This window comes from Amblyomma americanum, chromosome 4 (assembly GCF_052857255.1).
Source record: "Amblyomma americanum isolate KBUSLIRL-KWMA chromosome 4, ASM5285725v1, whole genome shotgun sequence".
Taxonomy (NCBI): Eukaryota; Metazoa; Arthropoda; class Arachnida; order Ixodida; family Ixodidae; genus Amblyomma; species Amblyomma americanum.
The window spans coordinates 195,732,301-195,750,043 of record NC_135500.1 but is presented as its reverse complement, the minus strand read 5'-3'; the positions used below and the strand labels follow the sequence as shown (position 1 = coordinate 195,750,043).

At 45.7% G+C, this 17,743-nt stretch overlaps 1 protein-coding gene across 1 annotated transcript in view; it reads right to left on the bottom strand.

Annotated features, from left to right (window-relative positions):
• LOC144127491 (fatty acid hydroxylase domain-containing protein 2-like) overlaps window positions 1–17,743 on the bottom strand; it is a 64,682-nt gene extending 46,939 nt beyond the window's left edge. The window contains exons 1-2 of the mRNA XM_077660483.1: window positions 17,640–17,743; window positions 7,220–7,389 (exon numbers count right to left, since the gene is read on the bottom strand). Coding sequence (XP_077516609.1) covers window positions 7,220–7,362 — 143 coding nt within the window. The 5' untranslated portion in view covers window positions 7,363–7,389; window positions 17,640–17,743. The remainder of the gene's footprint in view (window positions 1–7,219; window positions 7,390–17,639) is intronic.

The following is a 17,743-nucleotide window of genomic DNA, read 5'->3' as shown; positions in this document are numbered from 1 at the left end:
TTAGGTTAAGTTAAAAAGGCATGATAAATAACAGTGGGTCTGGCAGCAGCTTTAAGCTACAAGTACTACTAACACTGAGCGCCAGAGTTTTTCTGTAAAGCACGTCCAAACTTTCTGCAACCAAAAATCCCTAAAAACGGGTCCCCACGAGGTTACAACAACAAAAAAAAATGCGCGTCTTGCGCCTTTCTGTATACACCCGCTCAGTTTCTTCCTCGTCGGCGAAATTCGTTTGAGAGGGCAAGGACCACTTTTTACACATTCGAGCACAGCATTCGCTCGAGCGCCCGCTCACGTCATTACGCGCATCACCGACGTGAAAACTTCGGGGGCCGTCACCAATTTGGCTCCCCGCTTCGACTGATCCGGCGGCACAAACGAAGGACCGGTCCACCACAATCCGATTTAAACCACACGCGTGCTTTCATGAGCGATGACTGCTCAGGCGCGATAGCGATACTCTGAATCGCGAAGAGCTGTCGTTAGCCACACACGGAGCCAAATTTCATTTTTTTTATGTATACTAATAGGGTTCTTTGCTGGCTGATGCGCGGCACTAAACGACATGGCGGCCAGAGCACCAGTCAACCGGGGGCCATACTTACAGGTGAGCTGTTTCGTGAATCGGTAGCTTTTTGCCCGATTACAACTATTCATGTTATGCAGCTATGCACAAATCTGCCGAGAAAGTATATAGCTCCATGGATTGAGCGCCCTGCACGCAATTAGAATAGGGCGCATAGAAAATGCGTGTTCGTGCTGCATAGCCCAGAAGCGTGCTCGTTTGCATCTGCGAATTTCTTTCACCTCCCTCCCGCAATTCAATTTCTTTGTTATTTTGCAGATAAGTTTAAAAAACAAGTGCTTATTTACGTGCAGTAACAAAGCACCTAAGCAAAAAGAGAACGAATTAGGACGCACAATAAAGGAGCATGTGTAGAGACGGAATATGACGATGCACAGATGAGACGGTGCATGGTAATTTATATCAATGTGTGCCACGGTTCTTCTCCGCGCATGTTCGCAAATCTTGCAACGACGCTTCTGCGGCATCTGCAGATGCGCTGATAAGTGAAATTACCGCTAGAACCGCACATAAGTTTTCTAGGTCTTCTCCGTTGACAACTGTTTTATTGTCCCTAACCGCCAAGCACTGACGCCCCAAACTGTGAAGACATCTCCGTTCTATGCTTTCAATTTCAACCGATCCAATTTGCGCGACCGTAATTGGACGAGCTGCTCAACGCGCTAGTTTCAACCTCAACAGCCGTAATTGTCCAAGTTGGTTCGTTCAGAGCCGCTACAGCTCGAGCTGTGTCCCAGGACTCGCGTTCTCTAATTGGTTGCCACGGTAAGGGACGCGTGCAGAAAACCCGGGTGCCTGAGACAGGTTAGCCGGCAGTTTTGTGCGAGGGCGAGCTCTAAAGATCCGGAACTGCACTGCTCCAATCTTCAGGCATGATTGCGTCGCAGCGTCCAGATGCTTCGCCGGTGAACGCAATTATGTCGGTCTGCCGAACCCGCTTGGCAAAAGCGCGCGTAGCCGGCGGAAAGCGTTCCAACCACTCCAAGTTGGTGTGCGTCCAAGCGCGGGAACGGCACGTGGCCCCGGCTCATTCGAGAGCGTGCCACGCATTTCACTCCGGCAGCGAGCGCATTCGGTCGAGCCGCATGCTTGGAGCTTATTTGCGAGTGAATTAGATGCGCGAGAAGCTTGCTTTCACTCTGTAGGCAAACGAGCGAAGAAAAAAAAACGGAATGCTGTGCGGTGACGCTCCAGTTACGGAAGGACGAAAAATGAATCAACAAAGCAAAGATGGATGCTATTAACGTGGTTCGAGTACAGTTGGAGGCACTTTGAGAAAACTTTGCAAATTGAGAGAAGTCGCTGGAACAAGCCTACTTGAACGCTGCGTGCTTTCAGAAGGATCGTGGTTTCTGAACCTAATTTCCTCTTCAGTCGGCTTTAGTGGAAGCTGCGTAGGCGAGACGTTAGGTGCCGCGCCTGTTTACCAGCACATAATCCGTTGTGATCTAGGACCAGATTTACATAGCTGTTCAAACACGCTTCGTACGTACTGGATTTGTTCATATTTAGTGGTGCCTTAACTAAATCTTCCACTGACTATGTTAATTTTTCAACATACGTTTTCGGGCCGATCACTAGCCAAAGTCTGGACAAAGATGAAGACAAGGTATTGCGAGAAGCTGGAGTTGGGGACAGCAGAAAAATAAACAAAGACAGTATTAACACCTTTTTTTTTTGGGGGGGGGGGGGAGGGGGGGCTGCTTGGTGCATGCTTGAATTGGTAAAAAGAATAGCGCCAAGCCATGCAAGCCGCAGTAAAGAACGAATACGAGACACAGGCAGTAATGCCTCAATTTTGTCCCCGTGAAAATATCACACAAATTGGCGCAGTCGACAGGATAATCACAGATTAACGAGCAACTTTGTCCCTGATTCGTCGGCACCTTTCACGTTAGCTACTATTATTGAGCTGTCGTGTTCTTGGCTATTGTGACTGGCCGGTCAGTCGCACCGCGGTCTTACATAAAATAACCTTCGTGAACACGAACATGGTTGGGAGTTCAGAAACGCACATCGGTGCTGTTGCAATAAAAACAGTCATGACATTTACGCACGGCCACACTTTGTCGCTTTTAGAGTCTCGCGATTGTCGTGCCCGTTCGTATTGCAATTTTCTCAGTGTATTTTATAGTGTTGCGCCATTGTCAGTATTTAACCACGCCACAAACACCAGATATGACGCATACAAATACTTCTTTGAAGAGCAAGCTGTCGCCTCTCCATATGGTTTTTTTTTTAGTTTGTGCACTGGAAGCACAGCTGTAATGCGATTAAAATAATGCTGGGAAGCCACTGTAAATTCAGATGTCATACCTTCAAGATTGCACCCCGTTGCCACCAATGAGTGGGGATAAATCAAAAGCACGTGATTTTCAAGCTTATTAAAACAGCGCTGCAGGAGGCCACGTCTTTGCCTTGAAGACAAAGTTCAGTTCAGTTTTAATCTAGTCATGTACAATTGCTCAGGAGACAGGAAACACAGGCGACAGGCGAATGCGGCTTCACAAAGCTCCTATCTCCCGTAGCATTTCGACAGCTATATGTGCGCTATAACCTGGTGTATGTCGTACTTCGCGACCGTCCTCTACGCACATGCAAAAGAGGATGGTGCTACTAAAGCCCTACAGCCCTCGACCTCGCGAGCTCACTGTCGTTTCAACTAAACTCGTGCGACGAGTTGACCTCCAGACAACCCCAAGACGTCATTTCTGTTCCAGACGTCACGGGCGTGTCTGCGACGCACCCGACTAAGGGCACGTTTGCCAAGGTGCCGTCCGTCATGCACTCCAACCACTCCCCAGTCATGACAAACAATAACTGCCTCAGACCGAAAACCAAAACGCTGTCCGCCCTGACACGCTGTCCGCGGCTCATGTAGATCCCCCTAACTCCATTTATTATTTCTGCTGCATTGAAAACTGTAAAGCATGCATGCATTTCTATCGGTGGATCCCATCCAGCAACAATAGGCTATAGTCGTGAGTGGTGCGCTCAAGACGCCAACGTTTCCGGTACTGCTATTAACAGGGCCACACATTCGACCGATCAGGTCAGTGATCCACACCCGCCTTCCAAATGGACCTCGCTTAAACTGGATCTGTTATTTCGCTCCAAAAAAACGGAAAACGTCGCCACCGCAGTCTCGTGCCACGTTAGTTACTGTGAAGTTCCCACAAACTTTAAATCAAACACAGCCGTCTGTTCCTGCTTTCGAATGCTTCAATATAAATCTTAAGTATTCACGGCACAATCTTTGTAATAGTCATTTCTTCATTACAAATAGAGATGCAGCGTCAAGTGCAGTTTAGGCCTAAAGGACGTATCATGTAGGAATACGAAATGACGTGTCACGCAGGAGTATGACGTAGGAAATACGAGTCAGCTGTCAGCACGTAGCCGTAACCTTCGCATTTGCTCCGACAACCCTATGCGGACCGCAGTGTACATGTACATGTACACTGCATGTACAGTACTCACGGATTGAAATAGCACATTCGGAGCGCGTGGCCGTCGCTTCATGGAGCGCCGCCCGTAGACGCTCATGGAACCAAGGTGGTGCATTGTGGTATGGCGTGAGAGGGAGAACATCTACAAAGCAGAATTGTTCCTTCCAGTAGCCAATCAGCCGGCCTGTGGTTTACCACATGCCTGCGTGGCACTGCAAGGCTAGCGCTCCGAATGTCCTATTTCAATCCGTGAGTACTGTACATGTGCATGTACAGTACTCACGGATTGAAATAGGACATTCGGAGCGCGTGGCCGTCGCTTCATGGAGCGCCGCCCGTAGATGCTCATGGAACCAAGGTGGTGCATTGTGGTATGGCGCGAGGGGGAGAACATCTACAAAGCAGAATTGTTCCTTCCAGTTGCCAACGAGCCGGCCTGTGGTTTACCACATGCCTGCGTGGCACTTCTTGGCTTGCGCTCCGAATGTCCTATTTCAATCCGTGAGTACTGTACATGTACCGCAGTGTGCATGTACAGTGTAAGTTCTTAATAGGCAGCGAAACAGGTCAAGTTCAATCCATGCCGGTACATTACTCTTCTAGAAACACGTCGCAAATGTCTGCAAGAAACTAAGTCACATATGCTTCCCACGTTATCAGGGGCATCAATGTTTTCCCCTGACCACACTAACCACCTCACCATTTTTCATTATCATACACAGTTATAAGTAACACGTTACAAGTAATTGATCACTTGCAATCGATGACATTTCTTGTACTTTTGCAACTAATTGATTAATTTTTAAAACGGTAACGTTCTGGATAATTAACTTACTTTTGTCTGTAACTGATTACCGGTAATCAGTTACTTTTTTTTCAGAAACAACCGCTAACCTACGGTAAAGCTTTGAGAACTTCATCCTGACGGCAAACACTGGTGATAGGGGGGCCGTTCCCTTGGTGACAGAGCCAGAACGATCCAACTATGCGGAGAAGCATTGCACGCGATCGTGTCCGGCCCACAACCTGGTCACCACCGTCACGTGACCACACGTAGCCCCCCTGTCCTTACCTCCCACTACAGCGAACTCGGCAGCTTCCACGCAGAGCACGGAGGCTAGGACGTAGCTCAAGAATGCGAGTAAAGCAAGGATTCTGTTGAAACCAGCACTACTTCTACAATATTTTATATTATCAGAAGGAAAAATATGGGGCCTTCGTGGCTTCTACTATAAAGGAAAAAAACAACAGCGCAGCAAAGGCGAGGCCTAAAATAGGCAAGGCACACACGCCACCGTGTGTGCGCGTGTTTTTGTCCTTGCCACTCATGCCTTTTTTTTTTTTGTATGTGCAGCTAACTAGATTGAAGTCGACACTCGGTGCCTTTAAGGTTCAATTGTACAAGCGCCTAACAATACAAGCAAGAAATCAGGATCACGAAAATGGCTGTCCGCCAAGCAAGCATACATCTTCGATACAGTGAACTTGCCCTACGATATCGAGTTCCAATGAAGAAAAATTTTAATCTGCTTCCGTGGAGCATCTACTTTTCTTGTCGCTATGACCCATAGATAAGCTGAACGAACATCAATGGTAGTAATTTGATAATACTTTCTAAAAATAACTTAGAACGGGGTACTCACGGTTGTGCCTCCGTTCCGTGGTGAGAGGTAACATAATTAGATTTTGCCACCGAGTTTTGGTTGGCCTAAGACCCTTTTCCCAACCATTTCACCCCAGAAGATCCGAGCACCACGCCGCGGGAAACCTTGTACTCATTTTAAAACCACTGGTACACGGCGGCACTGGCGATCGAACCCATGGCACCTCCCGAATGCGAGGCTGATGCTCTGGTCACTATAGACTACCGCTTCGGCACTCCAGCGACGCAGGTATCGACCAGGTTCTTCAAACTGGTACAAGGCATGGTCCGGCCTGGTGCTCGGCTTTCCTGAGTGTACGGCTTGAGAAAGTAGCCGGTGTCTTCAGATCCTCGCACTGTGGGCGACCCACGTCTGAGCCTCGTGATTCATGGATGCTTGTTATTGACTCACTGTTTGCTTCTCAGCGCATCCCATTAAGCCGCCGGTACGGCGTGACAGTCAGAGGAAACTAGTGAAAAAAAAAAAAAAGTTCAATTTCAGCGCGGGCGTTAGGCTTGGAAGCAGAACTCAGCAACAAAAAAAAAATGGTTTCCCCCGCGACTATTTCAAGAATATTGCAAGCTCCTTCACAAGTTCAGAGCACGTCGGTGCGCACAGCACGTGAAGCATGCGCCCATAACCAAGCACAATCAAACAAACCAAGGTAAGCACAGGCGCAAATGGACGCTAACAGGCAGCATCACGGTGGCGTCGAGTACCCCCCAGCGTCAATAGCGGTAGTGGCAGCTAAGCGAAAGTAAAAAAAAAAACTGGTGAATAAATAAACCCAGCACGCTAGCGTAGCTCCTTATGAGCGAGTCGCTTTGTTGTAGTACGTGCTACCGGGCATGCAAGCCCCAGCGGCAGGCATGTGTGCGCAACTGCGAGTTAGCGAGCAAGGTGTTCATGCGTTATAATGCCGCCCTTTCCTACAGTGCATCTTTGGGAGAGTGTTCAGTGTAGCTGCTGATCTCTACACAACTGCTTGCTACTATAGCGCCCGCGTGCAAGTTATTCTATGTACACGGGCCCGAACTAGCGATTTGCTAGAACTTGTCACCCTGTCGTTTTCTGCATGTACAGGGCGCGCCAAAGGATCCCAGGCCACAGGATTTGCTTTTAAACTAAATACTCTGACACTTAAGACACCCGTGAAGCTACCGAGGTCCTCATAGGTGAGAATGACACTCCTCTGACCCTGTACAGAGGCTTTGAGGTGCGGTGGTATCATAAAAGCCCCACTACATGGCCCGAAAGGGGAACCTGTGGCCTGGGAGCTTTCGCCGCACCATGTACGTTGCAAAATAAACTGCTCATATAAGTAGAGCAGGTTATAGAGAGAGAGTTCTATCTATATAAGGAAGGCGTGCAAAGGCCATGTTGGAATGTCCTCTTTTACCTCAACCCTCAACCTTAACTATAGTGCCATCGAATTTATTGTTCTCTCATAATGGGTTGCTCATAAGCCGCTTCTTTTCCCATCCTTCGTGTAGAGTTTTCGAAGCGATTCAGAGGGCTGCGCCCCCAGGCACCTTTCCCACCTGACAGCGGCTGGGCCCCAGACGTAGGCGAACGCAAGCAGCGCGGCCCAGAAGAGCAGGGCGCCCAAGATAATACAGTGTTGCCTTCGGCCACCGGCGGTGGCCTTCCACACGGAGCTGAGTGATGTCATCGACGACGTCATAGTGTCCGCTGGTCACACTTTCAGTACCTGCGCGAGAAGGCGGACAACATGCGACAGACTTCGTTAGTGATGACAAACTACTTACTTGCCAGAAGGGTTGAAAAGGGTCCTTCGTCGCCTCTGTTTTCGCAGTTTCGTACTTTTCATAAAAATTACTTAGTTGAAATTAAAAAAAAACAATACTGTATTAAAGTGAGAAAGCTAGCACGCTGGTCACTCAAACCACGCACTGCTTAACAATGCGGACTGATAGAGGGTAAACTTCGCATACCTCAGACCTCGTGTTAGTCCTCAGGATTTCACAAACTACGTTCACCTCAGACAATAACTGCCACCGAGTTCTCGAAGTAAGCAGAAATCTGCATTGAGAGTATCCGCCTATTAGAGCTACAAGAAAGAAGTTCTTGCCTGGATCATGGGTTTCTGAAACTTGTAGTTTGATGGAAAAGAAAAAACAAAAAAATCTTCCTAATTCAAAGCTGTATCCAGCGGGCACAACCTATCGAGATTAAAGTGAACGTGGATGCGGATTCTTTATTCGTAAAACTGGTATCCCGAAACTCGTCACGAGTTTCGTCTCGACACGAGTCCTAATGCCTACACAGTTAATAATACTATCATTGAAACTGCAGCGTCGGTAAAATACCTCGGTGTTAATTTTAGCTCTAATTTATCCTCGAGCTCTCATATTGAACTCATCACTACCAAAGCCTTAAAAAAACTTGGTCTTCTTAAACGCCGACTACACCAAGCCAACCAGGACACAAAACTACACGCATACAACACGCTAATCAGGCCTGCAATAGAATACGCGTCAGTGATCTGGAACCCTCAGTATAGCTATCATATTAACATGTTGTAATCTGTGCAAAACAAGGCTGCTCGATTCATCCTTTCCCGTTACTCTCCATATCAAAGTGCAACAGCACTGAAAATATCGCTCCATCTCCCGCATCTGGTCACGTGCAGAAAATTCAGCCGTTTATCTTTTTTCCATACTCTCTACCACAGCAACACACCATTTGCAAGTTCACATCTCCTCCCGGCACCACACACATCGGCTCGTGTATATCATACGAAGAAGACTAAGCCCATTTTCGCTCGGACAGAGCGACACAAATACTCACCTCTGGTACTAGCTATTGAAGAGTGGAATTCGCTTCCTACTAGCATTGCGGCTATCGCTGGAACATCATCATTTCGAACAGCTCTTTGGTCATACTTAGAAAATTCCAACGTAGAATGATGTGCGTTTTTTTTTCTTTCGTTTGCTTCAGTGTGTGCGTGTCGGCCGTAACGTTCCATGTCAGATGCCATGTTTTGTAACTTCTGAAGGTGCGATTTGTTTTGTTTTGTGGGATTTGCTACATGTGCATTTTTTCAGTACCTGTTCCTAGCCATTCCCCCCCCCCCCTCCTATTAACTTGTACCTGGCTTCTTGACTCGTTTATTTCTGTCTTCAGTCGTTTATATGCTGTGTTGTATATTTGTCAAGTTTTCTTTGATGGATTCCTTCCTATGTAAAGCCCGCATCGGGCCTTTAGGGTATTGAAATAAATAAATAAAGTAAGCGTTTTTTTTCTTATATCTGCTTATTTATGTGCAGACAGACCCACAATAGTATACAGATTCCACAAAGGCCTCTTATTTTCCTCAGAGAATTTCAAGAAAAGAATCGAATATATATGCTTCAGCTGAACAACATTTTATCAAAGGAAAAAAGTTACTAAAAAGAAGCGCACAAGGGTAATCACTAAAGATGTCATGTTCAGACGTTGTGACCTTAAACCCGAGTTCAAGCGCTGCAGGCGATTACATTGAAGGGAAATAAAAGTGTTAGGATAAGCCCCGAAAGAGACCAACAGCCTCACGGAGTGCCCTTGCACCCAGAGAGGCCCATCACAATGTAAGAGGGTCGCTACTCGGATGCACTGACTGCCTTGTTTCGTTTAGCCTACCTTTTTGTACGGCCTTTCCTTCGACACGCCATTGTTCGGGTTTTAGGTTCAGTATCGATCCGTCTTGCGGCTTCCACGGAGAGAGTCTGCTCGATCGGATTTGTATTTTCCTTCAACTACATTTTGTTTTACCCATGGCCGTTCTCAAGTCCAGCAGCAAATCCCTTTCTTCATGTTTCAGGTTTTTATTTTTGCTTAATTGTATTTTTTTCTTAATCATTTTAGAAAGTTTTTTTTTCTCTCTCCCAAGGCGCTGCCGGGAGCGCTTTATCTCTTCAAGGCAGGTCTCGAGAATGCGGCTGTGGAAGAGAAGGATTTAAGAACGCAAGGATTTCTCCTGGAGACATATGCTATATGGACAAGTTTTTTGTTGGAAATAAACTGCAATAAAAAAAAAACGTTGGTGATGCAAGAAGCATGAAATCCTAGGCTGCCGCAAGAAGAAGAGAAGACGAAACGCATTACGGTCAAAACTCAAGGACGACGTCAAGCGTACTTTGCGATACCATGCATTGTTGCCTCGCCTTCTGGTGTGGGATACAGGCAAAAAAAAATAAATATACAAGGCACGAGTTTTGACAGCAACCCCAGAACATGAGAGCAAGCTGCCGCGGTGACGTGTGTCTCTAAGGGAACAAACTGGCGCCGCTTCGCGATTTCAAACGGCTGCTTTCGCTCCAGACAAAAAAAAAAAAAAAATACGGGGTTGAAGAAGCCAAAAATACGCGTGTCCACTTTGATTCCAGCAAAAATGGCAGCACTTACGGTATGCGACAGGGGCGACAGAAGAAGTCGGGGATCCAGTTTTTTTTTTCTTTAACTGGCCTTGATGCGGTTAAGCGCCGGAGAAAAAAGCAAACGCAGCTTTCTTGGATGAGTAATCGCGCCCCGACGCTCAAAGCGTAGTCAGCGTTGCTCAACTAAGCGTCTGAAATGCCCGTGAAATCGGAATACGCCTACACGGTACAAAACATGATAATAGTCTTGTTTCGAAACCAGCGATAAGGAAACTGTACGCGACATTTCTTTCGGCTTTCTTAACAATTATTACTATACAGGGTACCCCAAGAAGCGTAGAGTATAAGGATTATAAAAAGTATATGTCAATAGCATGAAACTGAAGCAATATTTATGGAGCTTGCCCAGAGCCAACGACCCTGTAATAATATCATGGCTGCTCGCATTGAAGTTCACCATTATTACGGTCTCACTTTCATTCAAGCAATATTTGTATTTCGTGTTTATTTACTTTTTCCTTGCCTCATGTTACTTGGGCGCTCGTAAGTATTCTTTTAATCTTTTAGACACAAGCTATTGCACATAATTCTATAAGAGTTGCATAAATCGAAAGAGGAAAACATTCCAGCTACTTTGTAACATGAGGCGCTTGTGTTTTTTCACGTTTTATGTCGGCTCCAGCCACCAGCAAGTGTTTGTCTTGCAGCAAAAAAGCAAGATCATTGCTCGCACAGAAACAATGACAACCATGAAAGTCGGTGAAATATTCATTGCTTTTAATATATTTGCGAATGTGACTTTCATGCAAGCCGGTTTAACCTTTAAAAACGTGAGCAGGTGTTTGCGATGTATCGACAGATGACTATAGGAACATACTTTAGCACCTAGTTTCGCGCCATGGCAGCATGTAGCCGACGAGTTAAGCAGACATGACCGGTCCAGTGCTCTCAACTAGCCAGGAGCTACAAATAAAGAATTGATCGCATCTGTTTTCTGACAAGTATTACGTAGTACATTACTGACTATTGCTAGCACTGTCTCATTCCCATAATCCTTTTTAGCGCGTCATTTGTGCCTCGTTATCCAGTATGACGTCATCCTTGTCCTCTCTTGAAACATACAAGACTCAGAGCTTGTTTTCAGCGTCCTGCTGAAGCTTCCCGATAAACGAAGTGAAACGCCTGTCGAATATTTACCTTTGTTCGATCCACGTGCGCTTCTGTTTCCTAACTCCACGATGATATTGGAGCACCGAGCGCCCTTGGCATAACAGAAAGCAAAGCCCCAAGTACGGAAACAAGTAATAACACGCGCTTTAGAAACAGTCGCCGACTATCTTCTTGTTTTCTTTTTCCTGCCTACTCTGTTACTTAGAGCATTCTCCATTTCATGTGTTACTTGTGCAAGTCTTTCCAATCGGCCATTGTTAGCACTACAAGCAGAGTCCTTTACTTGCGTGCTTGCGTAACCGTCCTGCAAGCAAAAGAATTCCTCACAGCTCGATAAGAATGCCATGTGAAGCCGCAAAGCTCGCGACGTCAAATAAGTACACCGAATGCTGAACGGGCCACGTCATGTCCCGGCATGACCTACTTGATGCAGTGCGGGACCGCACAGTGGCCCAGGGACCCAGCTGAGTCTAAAACTCACTTGCTGAATAAAGTTTTTCTGTCTGTCTGTCAGTCACGACAGGAGCAGAGTTTGCCGATGCAAAGTGAGGTCGAAAGAGAGGCCAGGCAGAAAAAGAAAAAAAAATCCGTCACTATGAACACAAAGGTCTCGGAAACGCCGAATGTACAAAAAAAAAAAACTACATCGTTCTCAAGGTTTAAGGGGTCAAAAGACTTTCCTGTCGCAGCTCACTCGCGATAATGAGACAAGTTCTTTAATGTATTATGGATTCTGCGGTGCAATGTGTATATAGTAAGCCCGTATTGTTTTTCTTCTTTTTTTTCAGCTGGAGAACCGAAAGGTTCAGCACGGAAAAGGTAAAAATTCCTGCTGTCGATTTCGTGTTGAACATATAGGTTCAGCAGTACCAGGTTGTTACTGATCCGGAGTTCCCGGGTTCGAACCCGACCGCGGCGGCTGCGTTTTTATGGAGGAAAAACGCTAAGGTGCCCGTGTGCTGTGCGATGTCAGTGCACGTTAAAGATCCCCACGTGGTCTAAATTATTCCGGAGCCCTCCACTACGGCACCTCTAATTCTTCTTTTCTTCTTTCACTCCCTCCCTTATCCCTTCCCATACGGCGCGGTTCAGGTGTCCAACGATATATGAGACAGATACTGCGCCGTTTCCTTTCCCCCAAAACCAATTATTATTATTATTATTATTATTATTATTATTATTATTATTATTATTATTATTATTATTATTATTATTATTATTATTATTATTATTATTATTATTATTATTATTAGCAGATTGAGTTATGCAGCTCAGTAATTAGAATGATTGGGCAATTGTAGCAACAGCAGCAAAAAAAATAATAATAACAGAGAGAGTAAAGTGTCAAAGTGAGTGTGGACCGCAATATGAGATTTGAAATCTTGTGCCGTGTTTGATTTGTACAAAGAGTGCTTGAAGGCAGTCTTGAACAAGAAAAAGAACGCACAGAAGTGACTTCCCAGTCGCAGCACCTAAGCTCCCCTGTGCCCACAGCTGTCACAGCGGCTTTAGCAACGGCCCAGTTGTTCTCTGTTCTTTTTTTGTCGTGAACTAAGCCTCGAGGCATAAGGAACAAGCACAAATCAATATACTGGATGCAAAGCGAGATAAAACATAAGCCGATGGACCCGATATATACGCTTAAAAGTAAGCACTGGTCAAGCAATATCGGTCTGGCGATCCCCAAAGATTAGCTTACACCGCGGCCGACCTTTGAAGTTTGGCAAAAATCAACTCTAATGTCAAACGGAAGGTTTGCGATTCCGGCGTTTTGGTGTACAAACAGAAGTTGCACTGAGAAAGAAAAAGAAAAAAATTCGCTGGAGGCCGCTTGGCCGGACGAGACTAAATCAGTTTCTTTTAAATAAAGGCACATAAAAGCAAACCGGCCGGTGAAGTCAGGATTTTGACAGTGAACAATAGTGTGTCCGAAATTGCGACCTTCGGGATTTTCTATAATGCTGCGTTACCAAAGACGCTTTAGCGAAGGCGAAAATGAAAGCCTCAACATCAAGATACTGTGGTCCAAAGTGTTTACAGACACGGGGTTGGTGCTCTGTATTTAAGCATCGCCCAGCTGTCACGATACACCGCATTGGGATGCCGAAGTAACAGGCAAGGTTTCATCGTTGTCGCTTCTACACAACACCGAGAAATAAACTGAAACAATTTGATCTCGCTGGCCCCAACATAAAATGTCAATTCCTCTTTCACTGTATACAACTATTGTCATGAATTTCGCTATGTTGCGTTTCGGTTTCCGGACACCGTTTCTCGTAGTCTGGTGTTGTTTTTTTTAGTTGTTCTCTCTCTTACTGATGTACGTTATTTCTGTAACGCATGTGTAGAAAAGCCACCAGGGTGGCTCAGTGTTTAAAGCGCTCGGCTGCTGACCCGAAAGACGCGGATTCGATCCCTGCTGCGGTGGTCGAATTTCGATGGAGGCGAAATTCTAGAGGCCCGTGTACTGTGCGATGTCAGTGCACGTTAAAGAACCCCTGGTGGTCGAAATTTCCGGAGCCCTTCACTACGGCGTCCCTCATGGCCCGAGTCGTTTTGGGGCGTTAAACACCCATAAACCTAAACCAGCATGTGTAGAAAGAAAAGTATGCAAGCCAATTGTCACAGCTGCTGAAGCTCTTTTTCCCTGTCTCCTTGTGTATTGCATTGCTTTTTACTCAACTGTGGAAACTAATTGCCCAGATTTCGACCCTTTGAGTTGCAGTGACCCGGTAAGCAAGTGGTGAAAATTAAAGCATATCAGGCTTCTAGCTTGAGTGGGCACATCGCTTATATTTCGCAATGAATACGAAAGCAAGGCACCAACAACGACACGAGATAGCACCCTTCGTCCTGTGTCGTTCTTTCTGTCCTTCTTTTATAATCATTGTCAAAACTGAATTATGGTTCATGGGGGTTCAACGTCCCAAAGCGACTCAGTCTCTCAGGGAAGCCGTAGTGAAGGTCAAAACTGTCGAAACTAAGCTCTGAGTCCAACAAAGTTCTGTAGCATCAACAAGCCCCTTTCGTTTTCGGGATAGGACACTTCAGAAGGTCCAAGAAGAGATAAGCAATATGGTGAATAGCCTTCAAGCTATGCTAAATGTTAGCGCTGCGACGTAGTACCAACTATAAATAAAACGACGCAAAATAACGCAACGAGTAACTCGATTCCAAATGCTGTCGCTTCATCGCAACGCTTCATTGTGCGTCTCTCCATGTTTTCTTCAGTGGCGATGACAGGAGGAAACGAGAGGAATCATGTTTTATTGTATTTCCATATTGAAACGGAACGAAGGTAATAATTTAGTAAGTTAAAAAATTTTAAATGTTCACCAAAGTTAAGTTTAGTTACCAGCTTAGTAAGCGGTCTTCCCTCTTATCGAACTACTAGAGAAAGAACAGCGCGCTTCGAAGAAGCCTAAGTCAACAGAGACGAAAAGATGAGTTGCAGCGTGCGGTTCAACTCGGAGTAAAGACGCGCCAATCGAACGGCTTCCCGTCGGCCTCAGTCGTTCCGACCGTGGGCCAAACGCAACGTCGCCATACACTGTGGAATTTCTCATCTCCCTGTACCGAAAGTGACGGCCGGAATGCACGGGGTTTAATCCGACCGGCGGCATCATCAAAGGAATTTCCGCTGATAGCTGTACTACGGCGCGCAATAGCTGCCTTTCACGGTACTTTGGTTCCAACCAATCCGACCTTCTATATGCATCTCGCATGCCCCCCCCCCCCCCCCTCCCCGCCCCCCCCCCCCCCTTTTCAGCCTCGGAGTGAACTATATCGTAAAATCCTCAAGAAATAGCCCGCCCGAAGTGCAGAGCGAATCGAGTGAAAACAACGAGTGGGTTAACTCTCGGTGTGCGACAAAACAAAAATAAGACGCCGGAGAGTGACGTCAACAAACTGAAAATATATGCTCAGAAATGTAAATTTTTAAACCACTTCCTTTCACCGAAACAACCTTCTCCGAAATTGGCCAAAAGTTACCTGTTCCTGCTTTACTGCTAATAATAATAACAATTGGTTTTTGTGGAAAGGAAATGGCACAGTATCTGTCTCATATATCGTTGGACACCTCAACCGTGCCGTAAGAGAAGGAATAAAGAAGGGAGTGAAAGAAGAAAGGAAGAAAGAGGTGCCGTAGTGGAGGGCTCCGGAATAATTTCGACCACCTGGGGATCTTTAACGCGCACTGACATCGCACAGCACACGGGCGCCTTAGCGTTTTTCCTCCATAAAAACGCAGCCGCCGCGGTCGGGTTCGAACCCGGGAACTCCGGATCAGTAGCCGAGCGCGCTAACCACTGCTGCTTTAGTGCGCAGTTGCGCGCTTGGCGTATACGCTTACCAAACACGTACACACGACACGTGTGTTTCTAGATGCATTATTTTCTTTGTGTTCGGTTTTGTGAATAGGCGCCCAAACCATATGAAACACAAGTCGCACATATAGTTATAAATTACGACCTGATTTTTTTTTTTACTCGGGGGTTTAACGTCCCAAAGCGACATATTGGGCGAGAGGGACGGCGGAGAGGACGACTCTGGATTAATTTGGACCACACGGGGTAGTTTAATGTGCACTGACATCGCACAGAACACGAGCGCCTTCAAGAAATATGGCCGCCGCGGCCGGGTTCGAACCCGCGAACTTGGGATCAGCAGCCGAACGCCAAAACCACTGAGCCACCGCTCCGTGCTGCGCCCTGAATCCGTCGTGCGCCAGAACTCTAAGAGCAGCTTTGACGTTGGCCAACAATACCGCTTGACACGCTATTTATTTATTTATTTATTTATTTATTTATTTATTTATTTATTTATTTATTTATTTATTTATTTATTTATTTATTTATTCATTCATTCATTCATTCAATTATTCTGATACCTACAGCACCCGTTGGAGGCATTATTGTGGGAAGGATACAGGTGGAAAAATACGTTTCCATAGAGATGACCCGCTATATGGAAAAGGGAAAAATTGAATACAATGCATCCTAATCTGAAAACAAACAAGTACTGAGGGAGAGTAAAAAACACAGGAAGGCAAGGTAAATTGGATTGCCATACATCCAGCACACTGCATTAAAACTCAAACACAGTACATGCATGCTTCTCTGAACACAGTCAACTACATACGGGAACATACTATGTCGCTCGTAGATGAAAACTGCGTTTAGAAATTCCACAGCAAAACAAAACGCATAGCAGTTACAGAAATATTATTTTGACAAAAGACACGCCAAAGGATTTTCAAAAGATGATGGCGGGGCTGACGCAACCTCATCGAGTACTTTATTCCAATCATGGACTGTTCTGGGAAATAATCAGTTTTTAAATATATTTATACGGAATCTGTAGTCTTGAACTTTCTTAGTATAGTCTAAATGCAAGGATACATAGTTGGGATCTTTACTGTATGCGTATTTTATGAAATCTGTTGTACCTATAAAAATATTATGGAACAGCTTCAGCCGTAGATACCTCCGTCTCTCTTGTAAGAGAGGCGCCCCCAGATTTCTGCACATCTGAGAGGAGCTTAGGGTAAAATCGTAGTTTGTGGATACAAATCGTGCTCCGTTCAAGCTCACTGATTCCAAGTCTCACAACCATATTCTAATATAGGACGCACGCACATTTGTCAAAAAGAGTGTTTGTTTCAATTTAGAGGGCGCCTGCCTGAAATTGGCTTTAAAAATTTTCAGTACGCGACTAGCTTTATGAGCAATTTCGTTAACGTGGTCTTTCTGGAGAAGATGACACCTAGGTACTTGTAATTTTTAGCGACTGAGATAAGCTGAGCTAAAATATTGCGAACTCCTAGAGGTAGGTTCTATATCCTTAGGGGCTGGGTGATCCTTTGATCAGTACACTCCATTCTAAATGTTCGCCTCTCATGGTGATACGAAAGCACGTGGCGCTGATAGAATTTAATGACGAAAGAACTTCTAATTGGATTAAAACTGAAATAAAAAACAGTACTGTCCCCTGTAAAGCGTTGTGCAAACAAGAGCTGGATTAAACAAATCACCGGCTTAATTCACAAAGCTACCCCGATAGCAAACTATGCCACACTTTAAGCGTAGGCCAGTCAATCGCAAACACTTCCTCACGCGTTCGACCACCTTTCTGAGCCCAGTTGTTTGGCCAACGGAATACAATGATCCTTTCATTTCGATCCTAAACAATCTTTAGCAGCCGCCGCGCAATGCGTCCTATGCCGGCGATAGCGGGAAGCATATACGGCACTCAACGCGATAGGAAAGGCAGAAAAAAAAAATTAAATTGGACTTAGAGTGTAAATATAAATCATTACAATTATCCCAGCCCCGATTAAGAAGGATTTGAGAACGTCAGTGTGTGCGTAAATTATGCGCGTGGTATGAGCTGTGAGATCGAGCGTGCTTACCGGTGAAGGCATCTATGGCCCTGCAGCAGTGGTACCAACGCGCCTCCAGTGGTGGAGTGGAGGGTGGAATTGTCATCTTGCTCTCCGCGCACGCAAGTGCCAAG